This window comes from Vanellus vanellus, assembly GCF_965231255.1.
Source record: "Vanellus vanellus genome assembly, chromosome: 8".
NCBI lineage: Eukaryota > Metazoa > Chordata > Aves > Charadriiformes > Charadriidae > Vanellus > Vanellus vanellus.
The window spans coordinates 638,491-664,279 of record NC_138913.1 but is presented as its reverse complement, the minus strand read 5'-3'; the positions used below and the strand labels follow the sequence as shown (position 1 = coordinate 664,279).

Below are 25,789 nucleotides of genomic sequence, written 5' to 3'. Positions count from 1 at the left end.
CTGCTGGCCACGCTGGGGGGATGCAGCCCGGGGTGCCGGGGGCTCGCTGGGCTCCAGCGCACACTGCCGGCTCCTGGGGAGCTTCTCACCCCCCAGCACCCCCCAGCCCTTCTCAGCAGGGCTGCTCTCCATGCCTCCATCCCCAGCCTGTACGGATACCGGGGGCTGCCCCCACCCGGGTGCAGGACCCTGCGCTTGGCCTTGCTGAACCCCATGAGGTTCCCAGGGACCCCCTTCCCCAGCCTGCCCAGGTCCCTTTGGATGCCACCCCGTCCCTCCGGCGTGTCACCGCACCGCTCAGCTTGGCGTCCTCCGCCAACTCGCTCCATCCCACTGTCCGTGTCACTGATGAAGATACCGAACAGTGCTGCTCCCAGTACGGACCCTGATGAGATGTGCTTAATTCCCGCCGACAATCACGCATGTTTAATCACTGCCGACAACCCGGCGCGCTTAAGGACTGCCGACAACCACACACGCGTGATTCCACCGAGTGGTCCGCGCCTGACTCCCACCGACCATCACCGGAGCGCCCCCGCCGCCAGCGCGCGGCAGCGAGTCACCGCGGACAGCTCCGTTCCCCGCCGCCGCCGCCCCCGCGCGCCCCCGCCGCCGCCCGCCCGGAGCATGCCGGGACCGGGGCGGAGGCCGCGCGCAGCCGCCGCTCGCGTCAGCGCCGCCTCCTCCCTCCCTCCTTCCCTCCCTCCGGCGGCCCGATGGTGGTGGCGGCGGCGCGGCGCGATGAGCCGCCCGTCCTCCGCCGGCCCCGGCGCTAACAAGCCCTGCGGCAAGCAGCAGCCACACGCCTCGTCCCCCGCCGTGCCCGCCGCCGTCCTGCCGGGTCCCGGCGGGGCATCCCCGCCGCCTCCCCCCCCCCCTCCGCCGCCTCCTCCTCCTCCGCCGCCGCCTCCTCCCCCTCCTCAGCAGCAGCATCACGAACTGACCTCGCTCTTCGAGTGCCCCGTCTGCTTCGACTATGTGCTGCCGCCCATCCTGCAGTGTCAAGCCGGGCACCTGGTCTGCAACCAATGCAGGCAGAAGCTGAGCCTCTGCCCGACCTGCCGGGGCTCCCTCACCCCCAGCATCAGGAACCTGGCCATGGAGAAGGTGGCCTCGGCCGTGCTCTTCCCCTGCAAGGTAAGGGGTTTTGGCAGGGGGATGGGGATGGGGGGGGTCCGGGCGGCCCGGCAGGGCCGCCTGGACACCCCCCCATCCCCATCCCCCTGCCCGGCGCCTTCATGCTTTCCCCCCTCTCTCCAGGGGTTGGTATGCAAGCGAGTAGACGTTTACCGGGAGCGGGTCCTTTCTATGTCTTTCCGGCCCCCCTCGATGCTCGTACCTCCGTAATATCAAAAGCGCTTTAAAACCACAGGTTGAAGTGACGGAGGGACAGATGCAGGAACTGCTGGAGCGGAATATGAGAAGAAAGTTTTAAAATACAGAGCTGTCCGTAGCAAGGTGGAGAGCCGTGGTCAGGCTGGCAGTGGGACCAATGGAGCGGGCACTTGCCGGGCTCCGGCGGCGTGTGACGAGCTTTCCGGTGAGAGCTGCGAGCAGGCACTCGCCGTCTCTGCCTGGAAAAGCCAGTCCCTAGCAGCAGCTTTCCCCGGCCAGCCTGCAGGAGCATCGTTATGGATGCGCGGGGAATAACAGCACTTGCAGAGCGAACAGTCTGTGTCAGTTCCGGCAGCACGGTGTGGACCGTGCCGAGAGCCCCATCTACCTCTGGGGGCTGGCTGGGTCACAGGATGCGACAGCTGTCCCCGTTTCGCAGAGATTTTGATAGTGTGGGGCTGTTTCGGTGCTCACCCTTGAATGGGAGTTAACCTGACCGTGGCAATAACAGATGGAGCGCGGTGGTGGGACGTGGCTCCTCTCTGCTGAACGCAGCAACAAGTGCAGCGTGCCACACGCCCAGCTGTGACCCAGTCTGAGCCCAAGGGAATACAAACAGCCAGCGTGGGGGGTTCACCGAAATGCTGGCCTACTTCTCATTTTCTGAAGTGTCGTGTTGGTCTCATCTGTGACAGCTGGTATTCCTCGCTTGTCCTAAATGAAACAGATGCGTCCAGGCTGGAGCCCTCGCAGGACCGGGGTCCTCACGGCCCTTCATCACACTGAGGGGCAGCTCTGCTGCCTGCAGGGTGCCAGTTTGTCGGCCAGCAGCCGAACTGCCGGGCAGGACTCCCGCCAGCCCGTCCCCACACATTGCGGGTAAACAAAGGAAGAAAAAGCCTACAGACTCTTTCCTGTAAAGAGGAGAAGATAAGACATTCCTAACTTTACTCACTTGGTAACAGAAAGGTTTCTTAAGCCCTTAACTGATGGGATTGGCTTCTTCACCCCTTGAGATTCGCGTCCTCCATGGGTAGAGGAATAAGCATCAACAGAGAGAAGTACATCTAAGAGCACTCCCTACCCCATGCCCCCCCGGGAGAACTGAATAGTGATCCCCGCGTCTGTCAGGCAAGTTCTGGTTCAGGTGTGTCATCTGTAAACACTTGTCCAGTTGGGCATTCTCTAAAGATAAATAATAAGGCAGCGGCTAGCACATGTCAACCAGTTAAGAAAACAGCATTTCCTAAAATTCCTCCCAGTGTTGCTCCTGTGGTTGACGTGCTCTTCAAAGCAGTGACTTGGTGAAGGACGGATGCTGGTGAGGTTTGCAATGGCTGAAGCAAGTTCTGGGGATCAGGCAGCTCAGCATCTTGGTTATGGGGCTGTGAGTGTTTCGCCTCGACCTGGGGGTGTTTTGGTGTCTCTGCAGTAACCCAAGGTGCAGGTCTGTGCTGGGTGGCCTGTCAGAGGCTGCAGCAGGCAGAAGGCCATGGACTGGGCTCATGACAGCTCGGCGCTTGGTTTGGTTTCTTGGTACAGCGCCTGCAAGGCAGTTCAGAGCTAGGAGAGCTGGAGGGAGACTGAACCAGCCGTGGTCAGCGTGCTGCACCTCGCAGCTGCCCGGTGAGACCCTAGTGTGGGCAGGAGCCCTGGGCCCCGGCACTTGGGAGGAGACAGCTGGGGCCAAGCGGTGTCGCTGGCAGGATGTTGAGTTCCCCCGCGCCACGCTGCTGTGGTCACACGTGCGCCTGCAAGTTGCCTAGCTCGGACCCGAAAACACGGTGCTGGCAGAGCCCCACGTCCCAGACCGTGCCGGGCTATGACCTGTGCGGGAGCGTGTGTCCTCCCTGCGCACCAGTGCCCATTCATGAGCTCTCCACCACTTGCTCGTTGGGCACTCAGAAGCTCCTTGTAGAGGTGTAAATAAGTCTGCTCTTCCCTCGCACGCCCTCTCTTTTATGTGGATTTTTTTCTGCCGTAAGCAATTCCTGCTCTGCTGCTTTCACTGTTCCCAAGAGCTGCAAAGTGAAATTAGCACATGTCAATGCTTTTCACCCTTACTTCTTGGGCCCAGAAACAGCAACCCGCTGTAATTCTTAGTCAGTGTTATGTAGGTTGCAGGCAGCCAGCGGGGAGGTGACCCACCGTACCCCTCGGCAGTGGGTGCCCATCACGTCCTGCAGCAGCACCAGGGGTTTTGGCAAGAACCGCCCCGCTCTGCAGCTGGCACACACCAGCCCACCACACGCCAGGGCCGGCCCTCTTCTGACTCACCTGTGGTTTTCACTGCGTTAAGGGAACCTGACATAAGCTTTCGGGGGGAAGTCAGAGCTCCAGAAAATGTGAAAGAACAAATAGGTGGTGTGTCCGGAGGAGGTCCCTGCACTTCTAGAGACAACTGTGAATGGTACTTGAAATAAGTAGGACTGAGACACAACAGAGCTGACAGAAAATGGGGGTTTGGTGTTGCCTGTGGCTATAGCTGCTTTGAGGGCTGTTCTTCTTAAGATGCTTTAAGAAAGAATTACAGTTATTGCATCTCTGCACTTTACAGAGCTTCTGAAAAAAATCTATAGGAGGATTTAAATCTTAAAGTCACAGTAAAGTTACTGAAAATATAAAATGCCTTTTAAGTACTCTAAGCAATCTGCAGAAGAGAAAACGCACATCATATACACACTCAAACTCTTAATTAATGAGTGCCAGAAGGAATTAGTTGGTTTTCTTTCATCTTTTAAGTAAGTGCAAGTGGAAAACAATATAAAGGTGCTCTCTAGTTATGAAGCTGACTTAATTTGGATACAGGTTCTTCTCTAACTTTGGGGGTTTCGTCCAATACTGGCTATGAAAGAAAACAGATCTTATGAATTGGAAGCTTCCTGAACAGATTTTCACAGCAGTCGTGTGAGGTATGCTGTGATCATTAGCTGCTGAACTTGGAACTCTGACCTGGCTAACTGAGCAGCATACGGTGGGAGAGGCATTTCTTCATTTACCCACTTCTTCCAAAGACTACAAGAAAACAAGTAGACTTGTGAGTGTTCTTGGCTGTCATCGGCAGAACTGCAGTCCTCATGTAACCACGAGTATTAGCCAAGATCTGTGCCCTGCCATGTTTTGCCAGACTTTTGTGGTGGGACTTGACAAACAAAGATGTTCATGCTTGAGTGATCTTGGCGTAGCCATGGAAATGACATGGGACCAGCACTCCTCATCTGCCCTGTGTGAAACTGTAGGCAGTTCCTGCTTGCGTTTCGGTTTACAGTAGAACTTACCTCCAACATACACAGGCAAAAACTAGCCCAGCACTATGGAAAGAATATCTGACAGCAAGTTCAGTGTTTGTTTACACACCAAGAGCAGCCCAGTTGGGCAGCTATATGGAGGGCATTTAGCAATGCATGACAGGGGAAAAAGGAAAAAATAAACCACCCACCAAAAAACTCCTGCCTAGGTACACCAGTGAATTCTCACTGCTGTGATTAATTCAACCTAACAATAAGTTTTACTTTTAATACACGAAATTACTTTTCTAGTTATTGCATACATTTAAAAAAATCTAAGTACATGGAGTTTTATTTTTCAGGGGATTGAAACCCCATTCTTACCAGCTTTCCTAGGAGTGGTGATGCTCTGCATCTTGGAAGCTAGGACAGATACCTCGCATGAGGAGAGTCTTCCAAGATCCTTGACCACAGCCATCTCTAACTGGAGATACTGCCATGTTTCTGAGTCTCCAGATGCTTCTGGTCCTTTTGAAGAAAAGTGAATCCAGTAAATTCATTGCACTGTACTCCTACACTTTGCCTTGTGGAGAAGTCTTTCTGCACCTCACAACCAACACTTTGTATTTCAAAAATGGAAGGCACACTGAGACTGTATATAAATGAACAAGTCTTAAATAATACCAGACTAATCACTTTCTTTAATTTTCTTTAGACAGGTGGTAAGAGGTAGGCAGAACCGCTCTATGTCCTTAGACCACTGCTGCTACTCCATCAGTTCAAGGGAAAGCATGACAGGTTTCCCATGTAAGCAAACAACTTGCAAACAGAAATCACACCTTCATGTTGTTATTGTATACAAACTTACCCCTATATGTTGTTCAATGCTGCCTCTACAGCCTCTTCAGAGCTCTTCTTTAGTTTAAAAAAAAAATATGTATTTTAAAGATTTTAAGCAAATATACTAAACCTAAATAAGGTCACACTTCCTGTTTCCAAGACATAGTAGACACTAATAATCAAACTGGTGGGGCTTTTTCCTGATAAAATGCAGTTTATTTGGTTTTTAATTGAGCAGACATCCCTTATGCACAGGGGTCTGCTTACATCCCCCTACCTGCACACACGCATAGAGCTTGCGTGCTGTACGTGAAACAACACGGCGCGCTCTGGTCTTTTCCCAGGTGAGCTGTAACGGCAGACCCAGCACTGCTGGCAGAGCAGAGTGTATAAATGCACCCTGCCAGGCAGCTGGCAGTGGACTGAGCCGGTTTCCTCACTGGTGCGAGGCTCTGGAAAGCACAGAGGCACGCCATTTTCTGGGCTGGACCTCACTGTGCGTCCCGGGGGGGGGCTCCCTAGGGTCACTGCTGGACTGGGCTGAGCACCTGCACCCAACTTGAATGTATGCCTCAGAAAGCCAGAGGGACCTTAAAAGCAGGGACAGATGTTTTACAGAGCACTGGAGGAGGGAGAAGCACGAGAGGGTCTCTGTACTCATTGGGTCCCTGAACATTGCTGACACGCATGCAGGAGCTGGCAGGCCTCTTCTTTCCAGAAGTATTATTTGTATCTCAAGCTACTTGTATACTGGAGGGAGTCTGTTGGCTAGCGCAGGAGGGATTTGGACTCAGCAGTCTATTCCCAGATCTGCCACTGATTTCCCATGTGGCTTCAGACACGTTACTTTAATCCCGTCTCCCTGCCTGACTTCGTTTACAGGGTTGGTAGTACTGGCCTGCCTCTGCTGAGCACTGTCAAGCTTAACTGATGTTTTCCAAATGCTTTAGGGCACTCAGAAAGCTATCCTGTCACAGGGAAGTTCAGAGCAGCACACACAGGGACATAGGTGGCAAAAGCATGGCATGCTGGGTCATGTATATGGTGATGAGCTCTGAGCTGACCGTTTTCTCTTAGGAAAGAGAATACAGTGCTAAACAAACGACTGTGAAAACAAGCACATAATACCTTCCAGCATGGAATACTAGAAATGATGAGAAGGGCAATGAAGAAGCCAGCCGATGAAAGAGTTGTGCCAGCCCAGGCATTGATGTCACGCCCGCACTGTTAACACTGTGTGCGGCCCTGGCTCACCGTCTCACGGCGGACACGGTAGAAGTGGAAAAGGTGCACAGGCCAAGTAGCGCAAAGGTGTTGTATAACCTGTACACAGGGAGAGACGAAGCAGGGTTTTGGGAGGTGCGATAAAGATCAGTGACGTTTGCCAAGCAGCATGAAGATGGCAAGTCAGTTTTTGCTGTTCACAGTCTCCCATCACTGGTAAGGTTCCCCACCAAATGAAACCAGCAGCGATGGGTTTGGGAGCACACAAAACCAGGTACTTCTCACAGCGAAGGGCAAAGCCACCACTATTTGCTCATCTTGTTTTTATGCTCTCACTCGTATAGTCACCACTGGTTGCTTTCGCATAGACAGCTGGTTATGCCCAACCAGCAGGTTGTATATCCCTACCAATTCTGTTAATGAAGTTAGACTCGGAGCTGCTCTTCAGTGCACCGCACGATGGAAGTGTTAGCTGGGGTGTGAACGTGGGGAAACACCAGCTGGCCAGTGGGGCTGGAAGCGCACACGTACCTGAGTCGCTGCGCTGCCCTTTGGCAGGAGGATGCCTTGTTTCTCTGCAGCGCCCTGCGATAAAGCTATTAGCAGAGGATTAAGCAGCAGGGGCAGACACAGTAAGTGAAGGCTCATGTTAACTCTTTATGGCTTATAAAGCAAGCTCCTCCAGAAGCACAAGGCCAAGTTTCTGTCCCAGTATTCCTAGCACAGTATTCCTAGTGTTTGCAGCGTGGGTGATTTGCATCTTGGGCATTTAAACCTTTGAGCTGAAACTTCTTGCACACATATTCGCCCAGAAATAGTCATTTGTACCTTGGTTATATCTGTCCTCAAGGAAGTGCCATAGTGTCCGTAAGCAGTCATGCACTCATGTTGTAATCTGTGTGACAGTGTTAGTGGTGTTGGTATGGCTACAGCTACCTACAGACTGGGGGAGCTGTGCTCTCGGGGAGAATAGGAGAGAGAGACCTTTTTCTCTATGGAGGTAGCGTGAAAGCAACATGGTCAGTGTGGACAACTGAACTGACTAGAAAAAGGAAAAGCGTCCCCAGTTGTTTAAAGCAAATTAACGCTCTAATGTGCCTAATGACGTTAAGAGAAGTTAGATGGTACTTATTTGTGCGCTAGCTTTATGCTCAGTGAAAAATTGTCCTCTCTCTTTCCACTTCTCACAACTGCAGTGTTGAAACTGTTCCAGTGTTTAAAAAAAGCTGTGGGGAATCTGCATTTGAATTTAATGGAAGTGCTTTTGCTCTGTGATGGTAATAAGGTACATCTATTAAAAATACTTCACTCTAGTAGCTGTTTGCTGAAACTAGAATCCTTTGTTCTTTTTAAAGAAAAGAAAAATCCAAACCAGGACCACTTCAGCTGATCTGGACCGATCAGATCTAACTACAACAGCAAATCTAACTACAACTCAGCCTTGCAATCCATTTTATCTAAGTGCTTGCCTTAGAAAAAAAAAAAAAAAAACAACCACAAAAGACAAGAAGAATCCATTTTTTAAGTGGAAACAAAAATAAGTAAAGCTCAGCTCTGGATCCAGGGCTAAATAGAAGTATCTAATGTAAAATTTGCAATGAGAACAAGAGTTCTGGTTGATCACCAGTGTTCCCAGTTGGCAGGTGGGAGCAGCGAACACTAGTGCTGGGGCCTTTCCTGACGGCTTGTATTTGGTCTTTTTCCAGTACGCCACAACAGGCTGCTCTCTGACACTCCATCACACAGAAAAGCCAGAACACGAAGACATCTGTGAGTATCGTCCCTACTCCTGCCCATGCCCTGGTGCCTCCTGTAAATGGCAGGGATCCTTGGAAGCCGTGATGTCCCACCTCATGCATGCCCACAAAAGCATTACCACCCTTCAGGGAGAAGACATTGTTTTTCTTGCCACAGACATTAACCTTCCAGGGGCGGTTGACTGGGTCATGATGCAGTCGTGCTTTGGTCACCACTTCATGCTGGTGCTGGAGAAACAAGAGAAGTACGAAGGTCACCAGCAGTTTTTTGCCATCGTGCTGCTCATCGGCACCCGTAAGCAAGCGGAGAACTTTGCGTACAGACTGGAGCTGAATGGCAACCGCCGCCGGCTGACCTGGGAGGCAACACCCCGCTCCATCCACGACGGGGTGGCTGCGGCCATTCTGAACAGCGACTGCCTAGTTTTTGATACGGCTATAGCACACCTTTTTGCTGACAACGGAAACCTCGGCATTAACGTGACTATTTCTACATGTTGTCCGTGATGTATTTGTGTAGCTAGCAAAACCTAGGCTGGCTGGACATAGCGCTTTACATTCAGCAAGGGTTTTCTTTTTGTTCTGTTTTTTTAAATGATACTCAACTACGTCATCGTGTATGCTAAGGTTCCTAACTAGCCAACATTTTTAACTTTGGAGAGAAGAGGAACAAGAGTGTCCTGTCAGTAATATGAGTGGGAAAAGGTGGTTTTTTTTTTTTTAAATTCCTGGGTGCCTTAGGAAGATTCCCCACACACAGTCACCTTTTTTAATTTAATTGTATTTTATTTAAAGAGTGCTTCCATTAGACATGTGGCTTAAGAGACTTGAAGAACTGCATTCCTGTTTGGAGCGCACCTAAAGGCCCTTTCAGCAGGAACACAGGCTTGCTCTCTCACTGGTGAGCTTTAACAAGTTTTTAGTAGGTGGGAAAGGAAAGAAATCCAAGCAACCTCTCGCAAGAGAAGTTGTGACTCAAAGGGGAACAATAGGTACTTCAGTGTTGATACTGCATTTCCTGCTACCTTATTAAAAAGGGATGGGCATTGAATCGTTTACCATGTTTTTAAAAGAAAAAAATGGGAGGGGTAAAGCATGGCAGGGTTCACAGAGCATGGGAGTTGCTGGCTTCTGTCCATTTCAGGGGGATCAGTGAGCCCAGCAGACGGCACAACCGCTCACAGCTCACTGGTGAAAGCAGGAAGCACACATCTAATGTATCTCAAACAGCTAGAGCCAATAATATAGAAATATATTCGAGCTGTTCACATGCAGCTTCCCTTGGAGACATACTTGATTATTGATTATTGTAAAAGACTAATAATATAGCAAGAGCTTTATGGCCAGTGTCGCATCATTTGCTATTTAAGTTTTGTTGCCATATTTACTTTTATTTTGTAATAAATATTTTGCAAAAACTACCCTGCATAGTGTGCTGTGCTAACATGCGTGGCAGTAGCTGTTGCTTCCCGGTTACTTTGTGCGCTCTGCCTTGCTGCATCCGCTGGGTGTCCCCTGGCACAGGCTAGCTCGCCCAGGCGAGCGGCAGGAGGCCCAGGGCCTGGGGGGATGCTCGCCCCGGCCACCTCCCAGCGCTGCTGCCAGAGTGGGACACTTTTCAGCACGAGCAAGAGTCTCCAGGGGCAACAGTGACAGCCTGGCTTGTGCAAACTGAAATCACGGTCTGTCACCGAAGCTGAAGCTGCCTGCAGCTCCCCCTCCACGACCAGAACCTGCTGTCTGAATCACTTAAGAAAAATACTAGCTCCACATATGGCTTTGCTGAATATTAAGATGTTTGCCATTTGGAAGAGGCAATGAGTTGTGAGGTGATACAGTCCGCTGAGTTATTCAGCAGTAAGAAGCCTCACGATAGTGGAAAACTACATGTAAAGTGGCAGATGAAGCTTGGTGTGAATAAATATAATATATAGGGAGGAAAAACAGCCCTAACTGCATCCCTTCAGGGAAGAGCTCTTTGGAGTTATGACAGAGTCCTATGCAAACATCACCCAATGCCCAGTGGCAGTCCCCAGAAAAGCGCATGAGAGAATGACAAGGACCACATCAGCAAAGGGAAGCTTGTTCCAGCCTTGACAATTTTGAAGTGACCATGGAAAAAACCTCCCAAGGAATTACTCTAATCTTTTCGTATCCAGTTCCTATAAAGATCCTACATTTGATCTCATTTATACTGTGCTGGCAGAATTCCAGCAGCATCAGCTGAGTGAACTAATTTACTCCTGCTTAAGCAGGATCAAAGTCAAGCTCTGGCTCTGACAGGTGTTAAGACCTGTGCTTTCAGCAGAACTTGTTAAGCAAGAATTCCTAAGGATTTGATTCACTTTCCCATATTTCACCAACATTTACAGTGGAAGATAATTTTTCTTATTGACAGTTGGGACATAAGAGCTTTTTTGTGTACAACAAAACTCTGAAGCATGTCTTTGATTATAGCAGGATTAATTAAATTAATTACTCCAATGTTGCCTATAACCCACATTAGATAAGTTAACACACATTATTGCATTAGATCTTTCCACACCACTCAGTTCTGAAGGAATGACAAAAAAAAAAATCAGCAGCAAAAAAAATCCAACACCCGGTATCTTTTCTGACTGTAACTGAATTTAGGATAAGGAATACCTCAGCTGGTACTGCCAAAGCATGATGAGAACGGTGAATGAACAGGTGACATTCGTTCCAGCACTCAATCAAAACGTTTCAGGTTTTCTTCCCTACACAGCTGGTATGACTTCCTGAGGGCCATGTCCAAGGGCCAGAGAGGCTTGCAGGGCACCAGCACCTTGCCAAGGGAAGTGGCGCATCAGTAAGGGTGTGAAAGCTCCTCAAAATATTCAGAAAACATTCCTGAGGCCAGCCTGGTTTTCTTAATGACCACCAATGGTTTTTTCCTGACCACCAACAAAGCAACCTGACTTTGAAGTGGATGGTGAAACACACCCTGGGAAAACTCTGCCCAGGAGCTGGCAGCAGCGAGGGAGCCGCAGCAGGCAGACCTCCCTGCCGCGGGGGGCTCTCCCACCGCCCAGCCGGGCTACAGCAAACAGCACGGGCCCAACAGCCCCGACACCGCCCGGGGGTGGTTAACTGCAGGCAGCGATACGAATGACGAAGAGTTGTGCCTATGAAGCAGTTTTTCTGTTGAGTTCAACAACTACATTGTTAACAATTGTCCCTAAAAAAAAAAAAAAAAAAATCCACTTGAAACACCAAGAAAAACGCAAAAACTCCTAGGGACTGGTGGATTTTTAGCAAGAGTACAGCACAACTTGTGTGGTGTCCGCCTGCAGCTGTGCTGGTGTCAGGCTGCGTGCGGTTAGGACGGGCGCTTGCCTCCGGCCGTGCCGCAGCCAGAAGCGACAGCTGTGGCACTACCAGGATCCGCACCAACCACCCACAGACACAGCCCCAGGACCCCACTGCAACGGGGAGCTGCGGGCACCACCGCCAGCCGAGCAGCGTGTCCCACCGCAGAGCTGACACCACCGGCTGCGCCTCAACATACTCCTTCTGTTTTTAAACATGAGTAAGATTGACTTTGTTGTAGAACTCGTGTGCTTGTAAGACAACTGCATATTCTTACACAAAGCCCAGATAACGTAGCACATACGCATCATCCTAAGGTGACTCTACAGCCTGTGCTCGCTTGCAAACCACATACCTGAAGGGCATCCCTTACTTTCGTTCTCCCAGCTGTGACTGCACATTCCTTGGAGGGCCTCAACGGCACCCAGCGCTACGGGAGACATCAGCAACTGATGTGCACCGAGAACATGACGCAGACGTGAGAAATCTGCGTGGCGGGCGCTGCAGGTGCAGCAGGAGTCCGTGTTGGAACAAGAGAGCCATACCAGGTCCTGTAAGCCGCGTTTTGCTCTCCCCCGGCTCCCGTTGGGAGCGAAGGCTGCAGCTCAGCCCCGGCGGCGGGCGGATGCCCGAGAGCCGCCATCACCCGTCCCCGCGGGTTTCTCCCCCCCCAGAGGCCTGGTCACCTGCCGCGCCCTCGGCGGGCCGGGCGGGCGCTCCAGGCCCGGCCCCGCCGCCGGCAGCCTGCCCGCTGCACGGCACACCAGGCACGGCTCTCTCCGCCTTGGCGGCCCGGCCCGAACCGGCCCCGCAGACCCCAGACCGCGGCGGCACCAGGCGCCCACCGCTCCCCCGCCCCGCCTCAGGCGGAGCCGCCGCCCCGGCAGCCCCCGCGCCCGCCGCGTCGCCATGGAGACGACGCCGCACGGGGCCCGGGCCGGGCCACGGACGGGGCGAACCGGTGCGGGCCGGGAGCGGGGCCGGGCCATGGACGGGCCGGGGCGGGGCGGGAGCGGGACCGGGCGGCTGCCGAGAGCCGAGGCCGGGCGGGACAGGACAGGGCGGTTTCTCCGCCGCCTCCCCGCTTGGCCGTCCGAGGGGAGGGCGGGCAGCGCGGCGGTGCCGGAGATGGCGGGGGGCCCCCGGCCGGCCCGCGGCGCCCCGCGGCTCTCCGCCGCACCCCGAGCACGGCAGGTGCCTCCCCGCCACCCGAAACACTGCGGGGAGGCACCGGCGACGGGCTGCGGCCATCCCGAGGGACGGACGGCAGCCGGCACCGTCAGCCAGCAGCAAAACTGCGGCCGAGCCCCGCTTGCTATAGCGAAAGTGTTCGCATTTTTAATTAAATACGTTTGGAAAAGTCTCCTTCATTATTATAACCGTCAAGGGCAACTGCTTTGAAGTCCTTGCGTGTGACTAATGGGTGGGTTTGTGTCTTAAATTAAGGGAAATGGAAACGTTGGGCAGCGTTGAACCCATGGCCCCGCAGAAGCTGCCAGGAGTTGCAGCGTCGATGCAGACGGAAGCCAGCTGGCTTCAGGAAAACGCCCACAGAAAATCAAGTAAGAGCCAGGTTTGTTCAAGAAAGGTTGCTCACTTGTACTGCCTGACACTCAGGCTGCCGCGTACCCCGGTGTTTTTCATAGAAGACACACGACTGCAATTTCCCAGAGATGCTTTTGCAAACTGGCAGCAGACCTGGGACCAGCCCCCAGGAATCCCCCTCTGCGGTCCCCTCGTTAACCTCTCTGCAGAGCTGCTTCTAAACAAACCTCTGGGTCCCCGTTAAGTGTGCGGGAGTGCTCTGCCAGCCAGCAGGCGTAGGAGTGCTCAGCAGATGGCAGAAATAGCGTATTGTATTCCTGTGAGAGGTACTGGCAACGCCTCTAAGGAGAGCTGAAAATATATCAACCTTTTATCTCCTCCAGCTCAGCTGAGTCATCCATCCCCGCACGTGACCGAGTAACCAGCTCCCTCGCTTGCCCGCTGAAGTACAGCACTGTACCTTGGCACACAGCACATTAGTGGTAGTTGCTGCCTGATCCCATCCCTTTTGGGCACCACATCAAACAGCCTTTGTGCTTCGCTTTCAGTGCCAGGCAGCCCTCCTCTATAGGAGAACGTCTCCTGCATCCCATGTGCCTCTCAGAGCAGGAAGAGTGACCTGGGCCACAAAACAGAGCACACCAGCGGAAAGTACTGGGGAAAGCTGCTTGCAGATCCATCCCCATAGAAGCGGGGCATGCAGAGCCCACTGCAGATAAACAGCGCTCTCTTCTAGGCTTTGGGGGACATTTGTTTAGAAATGCACTGTGAATGTGTTTGCAAGAGAAAAACATTGTAGGCTTTGTACTTTAGGTGGAGCTTCATTAGTCCTTGGGAAGACTGTTGCTGTAACAATCAAAGTACAGAATAATCAAACTTGTGCGAGTGGTAAATCATCTACCTGGGTCTGGATGCAGCAGGGGTAGATGATACAGAAGCTGCAAAACCTGTTAGAGCGGGCAGAGTAAAAGCGTGGAGCATCCACCTGCACTAAGCACTGTGCTACGGGTACCAGGCTGCCCTGTGTTCCTCGGTGCCACAGTGCACCCAGGGCCGTGCCCTGGCTCCACTGGTGCACTTTGCACTGCCTGGAGTCACTTCTTGTCGAGTGGGGTTTATGATCGGTTACTGTCATGACACAGGTTGATTGCAGAGGGTGATAACTACATGTCTTTGAACCGCAATTTTAAAAAACCAAAGTTAAAGCAAACCAGCAGCCACATCATTCAGCCTTCTAAAAGTATAAGTGAATCCCATAGCATCGCTTTCAGCTTTGCCTCCTGTGTTGGTGCATTCATTTCCAGATGAATTCCTGAGCTGTGGTTCCCACTGCAGGCCTGGGAGCTAAGTGCTGACCCGGGGCTGGCATGATTTTTACCCCATCCTTTTTAAATACACTTAGAAGGGCAAGACAAACTGTGTGGCAACAAGGGGAACTGAAATTCAAGATTAAAAGAACTAGGAACGTGTTTAGTTTGCCTGAAGGGGAGGCTGTGGCAGCTGGCATTGCTGACCATGGCAATATTCAAACAGAAGGTGATGTATGTGGGCCAGCACACAGCTGCGCACCTGAGGCGGCTGGGTGTCGCTAGCACTGCCCGCCAAGAGGCAACCTGGGACTGCTAAGCGCAGCGATAGACACCCGGTCATCTGAGATGTTCCTGTTGCCCCCTTAGTTGCACTCACACAGCATGGACTGCACTTGGAAATCAGAAAAAACTTCAGTAATCTCTACAGCTCTTTCTTCTTAGGACAAGAGAGGTTGGAAATGCTTTAGAGGATAATGCAATATTAGATTAGTGCTACAAGTCACTGACCCTAAGCAATAAGCTGTCTCCATGACTTCAGTGGGACGATTTTGTAAAGCCCTGATCCAATGTCAGCGCCCAGTTCAAGTCCCTCAGGCACTGGGGAAGGGTCACAGGCAGATCCAGAGCCGCCCTTCTGAGAGCGTAGGACTGAGTCCGGCAAGAAGGTCTCGGGCAGCGCACGTGGCTGGTGAGAAAAGGCTGGGATGCTGAAAAAGGAACAAAACAAATGTGTCTAGGAGATAAGCTTTCTGAGAACACAGCACTGCCATTCAGTAATTCTCATTATCGCTGTTACTTGCAGCCCTGGCGGAAGAGTTCAGCAGCTTAGATGTTTTGTGTGACACGGAGGTAAGGACTCACCCAGGCTGCATAGATACATTTATGCTTAATGGTTTTACCCCTGAACAAAGATATGACTCCACACTGCTTTCGGTATTTTCCACTTTGAGTTCGAAGAAGATTTTGTGAAGCTGTTCGAGCAGTCACTGCGCACACTCCCCTCTGTTGGCTTGCCTACCCTTCTGGCCTACAGACCCGAATCCTCACGAGAAAACATACAGATTGAGGTGAGTCAGTGGTGGGTGTTCCCTACTCTGTGGCTTCTTTTGTTTACTTTAACTCCTACTGTTCCCATGTAGGAAAAATAAAAATAATGCCCTTTTTCAAGCCAGTGCAGGACTTCCTCTATGAAAGGGTTTTTCTTCTGTGAGGCTTGTTCTGCACACCTAAACAGCAAGAGGCTGTGCAACTCCTCCCCCCACTGCTGCATCCTATATTGAGAATTTCCTAGCAGAACATTTTGCCCTTCGGCTAAAACAGAGATACAAAATTTCTATAAATACGAGGCATACAAAGAATACAAGCAGGGCATAGGGTTCCCTGTAACCCTTAGCAGAGTAAAGTCATCAAAGAGAGTCAATCCTAGGCATGAGGTGGGGAGCAAGGGAATTTCCAGGAACTACACTCCAGAGAAGCCAAGTATTTTAAAATAGTATGTTCAGAAAAGCATTTGAATGAAAGCACTAAACGCGTATTATAGTAAATGAGGTGCAAGTGAAGCGCACCAGCTACGGGGCGCTGAGCGAGCACCCTTCGCCCCTTGCTGCTGCAGCGGGATGGCTGCTGTCTCTGCGGGGAGCGCCGAGCTGGCCGTGCTGCCCTTGGGAGCAGAGGCATTAGACACGAAGTTCAGCAGCGTGCTCTTGGCAGCTGCATCTTCTATAACTCAGTTTCAGAATGTCTTCAAAAAATAGATATTTCTTTCAGAATATCTAGTAGCCATCCTCAAAATATATCCTGCAGCAGCCCTGGTTTGCATATGGTCACATACGCTCAGCTCTTTTGTCAACAAAACTGCTGGGGGCTCCTCATTAAATTCCCCACAGATTTTCCTATGATCAACAGTGCAACAACTGGGGAGCTTTTTCTCTCCAAAGCCCCAAGCAATGTATTTGAAAGGGTTAATGCATCAGAGTACTCAACTACAGCGTTCTGCATGCTCTGAGGCTTTCCCTTGGAAGGAATGGCTCTCGTACATACTAGAGTCATTCCATTTCTTTGAGGGTTTTTAAAATTTATTTACTACAGATTGGCTTTTCTTCTCAGTGGTTTCCTGAACCTAATGTTTTGAGTTAAATCATTCCAATGTATCACAGACATAGATCTGTTTTAACTGCTCTTACACACTTTGTAACACTGCACTTTGAGCAGAGCCCTCTTTCCCCAAGATAACACGAGGATTTGTGTGCCGATACCGTATTTCTGTCCTCCCCGTGTTCTCTCTCCCCACCTCCACTTCAGACAGAGGAGGACTCTGCTCCAAGGTGCGAGTACTGTGGCAGCCTGCTGAAGCCGTTCCCTGCCTTCGAAGACGTTTGCCCACCGTCACAGGATTACGAATCAGTAAGCTGGTGGGAAAGCTTGGCAGAGGTTTGCTGTGGAAGGGCCCACTCTCATGCCACCCCTCTTCTGCCTTTCAGAAATTCTGCTGCGAGCGTAATCGAGACCTCTATGAGTTCATCGTAAATGAGAGGAAGAACCACGAGGGCGTCTGGAGCGCTCCCATTGCTGTCAGCCCCCGTGAATCCCACGGCACCGAAGCCGACAGGCTGCTGTCAAAGGAGATGGCGTACCAGAGGTACCGTGAAATGACTGCAGGGAGAACTGGGGATCAGGTCTGTATAAGGAACAACGGGCGACCTTAGAGGGATAAGAAGCATTAAGAAAGTGAAACTGCAACAAGAGGGAATGAAAGAAGAAAAAAATATGCTTTAGGCAACACAAGTTTGTATCCTATCTGGACCCTCTTGGCTTTCCTCTTATGAGGCTGTGTTAGAAGGTGGGAAGGCATGTGCTAAGTAAAGCATCAATGCTGCTGCTGACAAGTAATACCGAGAGGCAGGTAGAGCCAAAAACATAATTGCAGCTTTGGGATATGGATAATATTTGTGTCTAGCTTCTACCTCAGGTTCTGAAACAAAGCTTGAATTTGTATTTCTCTAGTTTGCTGCATAAACGCTGACATGCATTTGGATTCCAATTTCCAGAGTCGTCAGAAGTCTGCAAGTGGGACTGCTGCTGGGCTCTTTAGCAGGAGGCCCAGAGCTTATACAAATATCTAAGCCTGTGGCACAGCCTTACAGAAAAGTAAACCGGCATACCTGGAAGTAAAGCGTTAGTTTCCTTGAATATCCTTTGCAGTCTGATGGTGCGAGTACCTGACATTACGTACAGAGCATAAACCAAAGCCATTGTCAGACACTGGCAAATGTATAGGAAGCTAGATAAGAAGAATAGTGAAAATATTCTTGGAGATTAGCTGCTTTCTTGATCTTATGGGCAGCTCTCCTTCTCTTTTACATAAAATCTTGACACAAAATCCATTACAATGTTTAGTTCTGCTGTCAGTAGAGCTGATGCCATTGCAGTCGCAGTCTGTTCACCGAAATCTCTGTTTGCTGAGTTATTATTATTTTGGTGATATTCCATTGCCTCGGTTATTTGCAATTATGCAAGTGGAGAGAAAAACAGGTTCAGAAACTCGTGTTCCAACAGCAAGGATATCCAGTACTTTTAGCTTTCAAAACAGGATATATGAAATGTGTATCAGGAATACTTTCATTTTCCAGGCAGCAGGAGAGACAAATGGCCAGACAGTTAGCTTTCCTGGCGGCGGAGCCGACGAGTGTAGCTGAATGTGAGTTTGTATTTCCTTATGCATGTATTTGCCTATTTATTACAACAATGAATTTAATGGAATCGCTTGTCTTTAATGCTCTCTAATTGAACAGGAGGATTTATACAGCAACATGTTAGTTCATTGTCAAGTGTGCAATCCCATTAAATTAGATACTGCCATATTAAATAATCCCTCACATGAAAAAAAAAAAAAAAGCAGTTACATTCCCATTGCACAGAGAGGATCTCCTATTTATATCTGAACGTTTCAGCCGAGATGCACAGAAATTGATCTTAGAGTATAAGTTGGCAAAGCCAAGGCCTTGGAAGGTAGGAACTGCCAGAATTAGGCTGAGCAATGTTTTGCCTAATCAGGTGAATACTCCACTAATTCCTATCCCAGGCTGTGGATGACTGAGCAGCCCTTTGGATCAAAGGCTTTCTGACTAAGAACAGATGAACTAGATTTACAATATGGGCATATTTTCACAGAGGACGGCAAGGCACTGAGGCTTTTGTGGCACCAAGGATTTCAGATCGTCAGTCCTCCAGAGCATGGAGCCACAAATGCTAGCCAAAGAGTCATTCTTGACTCACACAGATGTGTATATATACATAATTGAAAAAAACTACATCTTTTTTCATAATCCTGTTCTCTGAAATAGCTGAACATTTTGGACTGTCCTTGTTAGATAGAAAATACTGCGAGACAGACTCCCAGGATGGAGCATTTCAGCCAGAAATTCCCACTTCCTCAGGTTATAGCCCCCCTGCAGAGGTGCCAGGCAGCCCGCATCAGCGCTGCCAGCCCTACCTGGTGCACACAAACCCTCCCTTTGTTCTCCAGCTTCAAATCAAGCTGGCACAATTTCCTACCTGCTTTCTCGGGAGCCCCCATCGCCAAAGGGCCGGACGCTGGTACCTGGTCAGAGAGCAGCAGAGCCCGAGGAGGAGCCCGTCTCCTGCAGCATCACCTGCTGTGATTTTACCCTTGTGGGTGGAAAGGCAAGTAGCCGCTGCCCGACGGTGATGGGCTGCGCCTCGGACGTGTCCACACTCCAGAGCAGCTGGAGCCTGGCACCTGCCTGCCTTTACAGGGCAGTTGGTGCGGGACTGCTCTCATCCATTTTATCATTTCTTTTCCAATCTTAGGTAGTGAAGAATGAATTATTGGAAAAATACTACAAACATGGAGGGAAGTTCCTTACCATGCTTCCAGATGGAGCAGCACAGTTATTGTATCCTTTATGGGGTTCATTTGCCTGTGTTAGTCCAGGGTTGGAACTGTAATTTTGAGCGTGTCCTAGTCTGCTTTATCACCGAATAACCTGGTCCACCACTCACGCTCACTTTCACAGTCTGAAAAAAAAGCAGTAGTGAAACCGCTTACATAGCTCTTGGTCTGAAAAACTTCAGACCAGCCAGTAGCTTTGATGAAGGACGGGCACTTGTGTCTTCAATACCTAGCTTAAGAAATGCACTAGCCCAGTGTTCAGACCCACTGCCGAGCTCTGGCCACCCATGGAAGGGCGCCGCTGGTCACGCAGGCTCCGAAAGCGCTCAGTCCCGTCCCTCCCCGGGGACAAACAGCACAGTGTTTTGCACCAGCATGGGGCTGATGTCGCTGTCCTGTGGGCAGAAGTACTTAAGAGGTGCAAAGAAAAACTGAAATTACCAGTGTAACTGAGTCCTGTTTGAAGAAACAGAAATGGGGCAGTTTCACCAAAGGACCCCACAGCTTTCAGGCTGCCTTTGCCATTATTTAAGCCATAACGCTTTAAGTCACCCACCTTATTTTTCCTTACTCTGGCTGACTTCTTTCTGCCCCAGGGTGTATGCAAGTGTACCTGACCTCTGCCGCCAAAGCAAACGGGCTTGAGACTACCTCTCTGCTCTGCCCTCCAGACTGACTTTGTCCCAGGGATGCTGCTCGTTGCGGCAGTGGGAAATGACACAGTGCCATAAACGCATATGCTCACAGCAGCAAGTCTTGCTGGAGGGAAACCCCAGTGAGGCACAAAATTCCTGCTGTTTGCATACGTTCAAGTCAGGTTTCTGGGGCAAGGGCCTTTTTTCCCTCTGGTTGTTTGCTTTTTTTATCTGGGAGAGTAATACCTGTCCCTGTTTTCTCTGCTGTCATCCAAGCTGCGTACTTAGATCACTTCACTTTGCTAGGCTTGTACTTTCAATCGTAAGCGTTGTCCAAGAACGCGTCTCTAAAATAAACTTGCTAAGTGGTTCTGCCTGGGTTATTGGTTAGAAAACAAGAGAAATGTATTCTGTATCTATCTGCTTTTTTGGCAGCGTATACAGAATACTTCAATGTAGGAGACAAGCACTGGCAGCGTCCCAGGTAACACTGGCAGCTCACCACCATTCCACCTTTACCACAGTGATCTGGGTAATATGTCAGTTTTTATACTCCAAAGTAGCGCTCTGAAATAATTAGCATGTAATAATAGACCAACCAGACAAACAAAGGGGTTATGAACACCTTATCTGACAACAGCTATCCATCTGGAAATCTGGCAATCACTGTTGTACGAGAGAAAAAAAGGCTTCTTTGCATAGTACAGGAAGACAAGCCGAATAACGCCGAAATACAAGCAGTATTTAAGTCCAATGGCAGAAATACTTGCTATTATCCGAACGGAGCTGTGTGGTATGTTCAAGTTGGTCAGAGCCGTTTTGCTCTCCACTGTGCATTTTAAATTTCAAAGGTCATAAAGGGTATTTTTAATAGCATTCAAAAATTAAAAGACAAATATAGCAGGTCATGGACTGCTTCGGGTGGCTCCCAGAGGAGCAAGGCTACCCCAGCTGTGTCTCGAGAGGTGCGGGTTAGACCCCGAACTAGCTGTGCCTCAGCGCCATCCCTCTGGGGAACGAGGGACAGAGGCCGTGGAAGCTGCAGGGCTCAGAGCTTTGATTTTCCTCTCTTTTAGGATAAACATGAATATTCAGGGAGGGCAGTATTTGGACCAAGCGGGCAACAGGGTGAGAAGGTGGACGTGGCTGAACAGCGTCATGTCATCAGGACCCCACGTCCCACTGAGCCCCATCTTCCTCTCCCTGAACCAGCACGTGGGGGTCAGGATCCTGGGCCAGGACAAGATCACCGTTTCCTTCCTCGCCATGGGGCAACAAGCAAAATTCAATGTGGGAACCAAAGTGCAGGTATTTCTCAAGCACACGGGCAGCTCCACGCACAGTTGCTCCCACAGCGGGAGCAGGGTAGACAGGGAAGCTCCCATCTGTGGGGAAGCGCGCTCATCCCACAGTGAGTGCTTCCCTGTTGCCCCATGGTCTGCACCCCCAAAACATCAAACAGTGGAGGTGTACCCATGTGCAGTCCCATGCAGACGGGGGGCTCACCAGCCCTGGCAGCTCTGGCTCTCTGCAAGGGGCTGCAGAATGCAGGAAGCACTCCCAGGCAGGCCCCTGGTGTCCCTGGCTGCGTCCCCAAGGGTCACCCCCACTCTGCCCAGGAAGGAGAGCCGTGAGCCGTGCGGGCAGGTGCGTGGCAGCTCCCTTCCTCCATGGGCTGCTACCGCAGGGGCAGGTCTGTCTGCTGGGTAGAGACCAAAGCCCCAAAGGCCCATCACACACTGCTGTGGCTCTACTGACACCATTCGCCTCCGCTCCCCAGGTCAGTGACGTCGGCCGGCTGCCTCCCCCTGCCCGGCTGGGCGAAGACGAGCTCCTGCTGCTTGCCTTCAGGGTGAGGATTCTGCGGCTCTTCGACAGACTGCGTGGATGCTTAAACTTTCCTTCTAATGAGCAATGGGACAAAATTCAGCCTCCAGCGTACCTTATCACACAGACTTTAAAGATCTTACAGCTCTGCACAAATTCTGACATAAGCGATGAGCTACGCAGCTCGGTCAGGGCAATAGTAAATGCTCAAGTCTGACCAGCACATGTGTGGTGTGAAGGCAAAATGAGCCGGAGACGCTCCCCGACGCTGCAGCGCCTGCACACACTCAGCAAGGTTTTGCCTGCAGCCCTGCCCTGCTGTGGCGTGGAGCAAAGGGCAGCTCGCGGCCCTTCTGCACGTCCCCTCTCCGGGGCCACCCCACCCCAGGGGGGTCTTGCTCAGCATGAGCGGAGCCGTGGGGCAGGGAGTGTCACACCACAATTTCTTGTCAGCCCGCACTGAAGTGCATCTTGGCCGTGGAGGCACGAAGAGAGGCTTTGCTCGGGGCAGAGTAAATCTGCGCTTGATGTTGGCGCATTGCTCCTGAGCAACCTCCCTTCTGTCTCCTGGCAGAAACCAGCCCGGGCTGACCAGTCGTTTCAGCCCGTGGATGTGGCACAAAGGTAAAGCAAACAGAGCACAGCTAAGTCATAGCCTGTGACAGGTATACGGGAGGAGGTGTTTGCTCAGAAGTCACCTGCACAGGCACCGCTCTGCTCAGCCAGCGCTTCTGCCAAGGACAGGCACCGGGGGGATGCCAGACTTCCCTGGCGCAAGCGCTGCACGGCAGCTCAGCCTGCTGCAGGTACGAGACACAGTGGCTCTCTTTGCAGAGAGGGACAAAAGCCCACAGTTTGTCCAAAGCAATCAAAGGTCACTGTCTTGGCAACACTTGTGTGGACGCCAGGGACAGAAGGCTGTAAACGTGGACAGCAGAGAGCATGGATGAACCGCAGCCTCTTGGCAGCAGCTCATAAACAGCTGATGAAGTGGGAATGCTCTGCTGCACCGGGCACCCCGCATTCCCCTCCCGCTGTGGGCCCAGCAGCCACAGCAGCAGCACGGGCAGAGATGGTGGGGCACGGACCCCTCATGAACCGGGTGCCTCAGGCCAGTCCCCAACTCAGCTCCCAACCGTTTGGACGTTCGAGGCCAGGGGCTTCACCTGGCCCTTCATCCTGCACCTGAGCAGCTTTGCGAGGTGGCTCCGGATGTCTTTGCTGTACAGGGCATAGACGAGGGGGTTGATGAGGGAGTTGGTCTCACCCAGCAGGAATAAGGCATCCTTGAGCGGGCCGGCCAGGTTGCAGGAGCTGCAGGCGGCCTGCACGGTGCCCCCCACCAGGTAGGGGCCCCAGGAGAGGCTGAAGCCAACAAGGACGATGAGCACCGTCCGCAGCGCCTTGAAGTGGCGCAGGCGGGTGCGGGGAGCCCCCGCCTGGATGCAGGCATGCCGGAGCCGCCTGTGCTGCACGTAGGCGATGCTGCCCACCCAGACGTGCAGGCACACCAGCACCAGCAGGGATGGAGCAAAGATGCCGAAGCAGATCGTGTAGAGGTACTCGCTCTTGGCCGCGTACAGGAGCCCACAGTAACCCGTGTAGTTGCTTCGCTGGAGGGAGGGCAAGATGAGAGGCAAGTGCCCGAAAAAGGAGGAGAGCATCCAGAGGACAACAAGGGAGAGGACCATGGGCGTTTTCTTCAGGAGGGTGGGGTAGGAGAGCGGCAGTGTCACCGCCAGGTACCTGTCCAGGGAGATCAGGAGCAGGGTCAGGATGGAGCCGATACAAGGTGTCATGCTCATGGCGATGCGCAGGAGGCAGAAGGACTTGCTGCGGTCAAAATCCCCATCAAGGATGTCATCCAGCGCCTCGGCGATGCACATCACACCCACCAGCAGGTCGGCAGTGGCCAGGTTGAGGATGTAGACATAGCTGGTGCCTGGCTGCTTCCTCATCAGCTGGTAGACAGCCACGATCACCAGCAGGTTGGCCGGGGGGATGAGGCAGCTCAGGAGGGAGTGCAGCACCGCGTACAGGAGGTTGACCATTTTCCCTGGCGAGGAGGGTTGAAAGACATGCGCAGGAAAACTTGGCCCCAGCACAGAAAAACCCCACCACAAGGAGATGTGCGGCTGAGCTTAGAGGGATGGCACAAAAGTGCCTCAGCCCCTCCAGCTGCAGCCCGAGGCCAGGAGCACATCAGTCAGTTCTCTAAGGGGCACTTTGTCCATCTCAGGAGACCTCCAGGACCTTCCCAGCTGCCACGAGTTGCCAGTGGTCTTTCTAGGGCTCTTGGCCTTCATCGTACCCATCTGATTTTGCTCCATGCCCGCAGGGGTGCTCTGAGATGCAGAAGAGCCAGAGTCCTCACCTGTGCTCAGCACGAGCCGCTGCAGAGTGAATGCGCCCAGTCGGCCGGCTCCCAAGCACGCCTCTGACGCAGAGCGATAAGGAGCAGCTTCGCCAAACAAAGCCGAGACGAGCACTCAGCGAGGATGGGAACGCGGGTGGCGTGCGCTCCTCCCAGCGAGCCAGCATCATCCCCTCCCAGCGCAGCGCCCGCAGCCCGGCAGCCACAGCACTGGCTTCCTCGGGCACTGCCTCTCGGCCACAGGGAGGTGTGGGGTCACAGGAATACCTGCTGCGCCAGGACACCGCGCTGAGCGCTCGGCCCAGGCTGCCACGTGCAGCATCCGACCCAGGGACACCTCACAGTCTCCGGACCCCGCTCATGGATGGGAGCACACAGGGAAGGGGAATGGCAAAGGAAGAGCCTCCTCGGGCCTGGGGCAGCCGGGGCACAGCCGGGCAGCGCTGCCCTGGCTGGTACAGAAAACCTTGAAGGTCCCTCTGCTACGGCCATGGGAAATGAGGGCACACTAGAGACAGCGGGGAGTGGGGCGATGCTTGAGGGGTTCCTCACTGTCCCACCTTTTATCAGGTTCTCCTGGCCACAGGTCAGCACGCACGCACTAAATGAGCTTTTACTCTACACGGCTGCAACCACAACACTAGTAGGAAGTTGCACAGTAAACGAATCAAAAAAAAAAAAAAATCCATTTTATGTCAAATTAGGCTCTGGATAAACATACTATATTCATTAAGTTCACATTTATTACAGATTTGGAATTTACGTCTGCCAGTCCAAGACAGCTATTAGTTGCAAGTTCTTGTTAATGAGCGCCACGATGGCTCTGCTAACAGCCCTGCAAACACCACTCGGAAGGGGCTCGGGCCACGCGTCGTAGCCAGGCAGCCGCGCACAGCGCCGGCCAGCCCCAGCGCCTGGAGAAGCCCCATCCTCGGGACAGGGATGGTGGCGGGGACTGGTCCTGCTCGCACAGCCGGGCTCGCGTGGCTCTGTCCACGGGGCTGTCAGTGGGGTGCAGAGCCTTTGGGAGGGGCAGGAACCAGATGTTCTACAGAATAACTGAGGTTTAGTTCCACGCCAAAGCCTGTAACGCAGCCCACTGGGCAAAATCGCATACTAAAATCACCAGAACTGGGGGGCATTGACACATGCCCACTGCCAGCTGCCCCTCGCCGCTCCGTGCCCAGGCGATTTCAGAGCTTTCCCCAAAGAGGGACTGAGGGACCATCCCCCCACACCACAGGGCCCAAGGCTGAGCAGCGTCCTGCTGCCGCACGGCCCGTCCCGCAAAACTCTGCAGGCTCGGGCACAGTGGCTCGGGTGAAAATCTTTGATTAGATTAAATATCGTCTAGATTCTAAATCTTTGCTTTAGGAAGAAGAACATCACACCTGGGAGTTTGATTTTGACTTGCTATGCCATTGTCATTCCAGTTTTTAGCAGGTTATGTCTGATTTACACCAGCACAAGATG

The 25,789-nt window shown here is 52.1% G+C and overlaps 3 protein-coding genes across 4 annotated transcripts; 2 read left to right on the top strand and 1 right to left on the bottom strand.

Moving 5' to 3' along the window:
• Positions 1-741: 741 nt before the first annotated feature.
• Positions 742-9,798, top strand: SIAH2 (siah E3 ubiquitin protein ligase 2; the record flags this gene model as incomplete). 2 transcript variants are annotated; one of them, XM_082487266.1, is made up of 2 exons in its annotated part: positions 742-1,137; positions 8,333-9,798. In XM_082487266.1, the coding sequence occupies 2 exons, from the start codon at positions 742-744 to the stop codon at positions 8,888-8,890; spliced, it is 954 nt and encodes a 317-aa protein (XP_082343392.1). In that variant the 3' UTR covers positions 8,891-9,798. The 2 variants fall into 2 exon arrangements, 1 of the variants encoding a protein (XP_082343392.1); XR_014269446.1 differs by having other exon boundaries at positions 1,015-1,137; positions 7,982-8,412.
• Positions 9,799-12,841: 3,043 nt separating this feature from the next.
• ERICH6 (glutamate rich 6) lies at positions 12,842-22,159 on the top strand (the record flags this gene model as incomplete). Its single annotated transcript, XM_082487195.1, has 12 exons — positions 12,842-13,041; positions 13,160-13,275; positions 15,371-15,417; positions 15,519-15,635; positions 16,870-16,971; positions 17,049-17,206; positions 18,198-18,265; positions 19,094-19,255; positions 19,403-19,484; positions 20,756-20,908; positions 21,192-21,423; positions 21,896-22,159. The coding sequence occupies 12 exons, from the start codon at positions 12,842-12,844 to the stop codon at positions 22,157-22,159; spliced, it is 1,701 nt and encodes a 566-aa protein (XP_082343321.1).
• A 907-nt stretch (positions 22,160-23,066) lies between these two features.
• LOC309674823 (glucose-dependent insulinotropic receptor-like) lies at positions 23,067-23,993 on the bottom strand (the record flags this gene model as incomplete). The annotated part of the gene is made up of 1 exon (XM_082486986.1): positions 23,067-23,993. One exon carries the CDS (start codon positions 23,991-23,993, stop codon positions 23,067-23,069), a length of 927 nt encoding a protein of 308 aa, XP_082343112.1.
• Between the last annotated feature and the right edge of the window lie 1,796 nt (positions 23,994-25,789).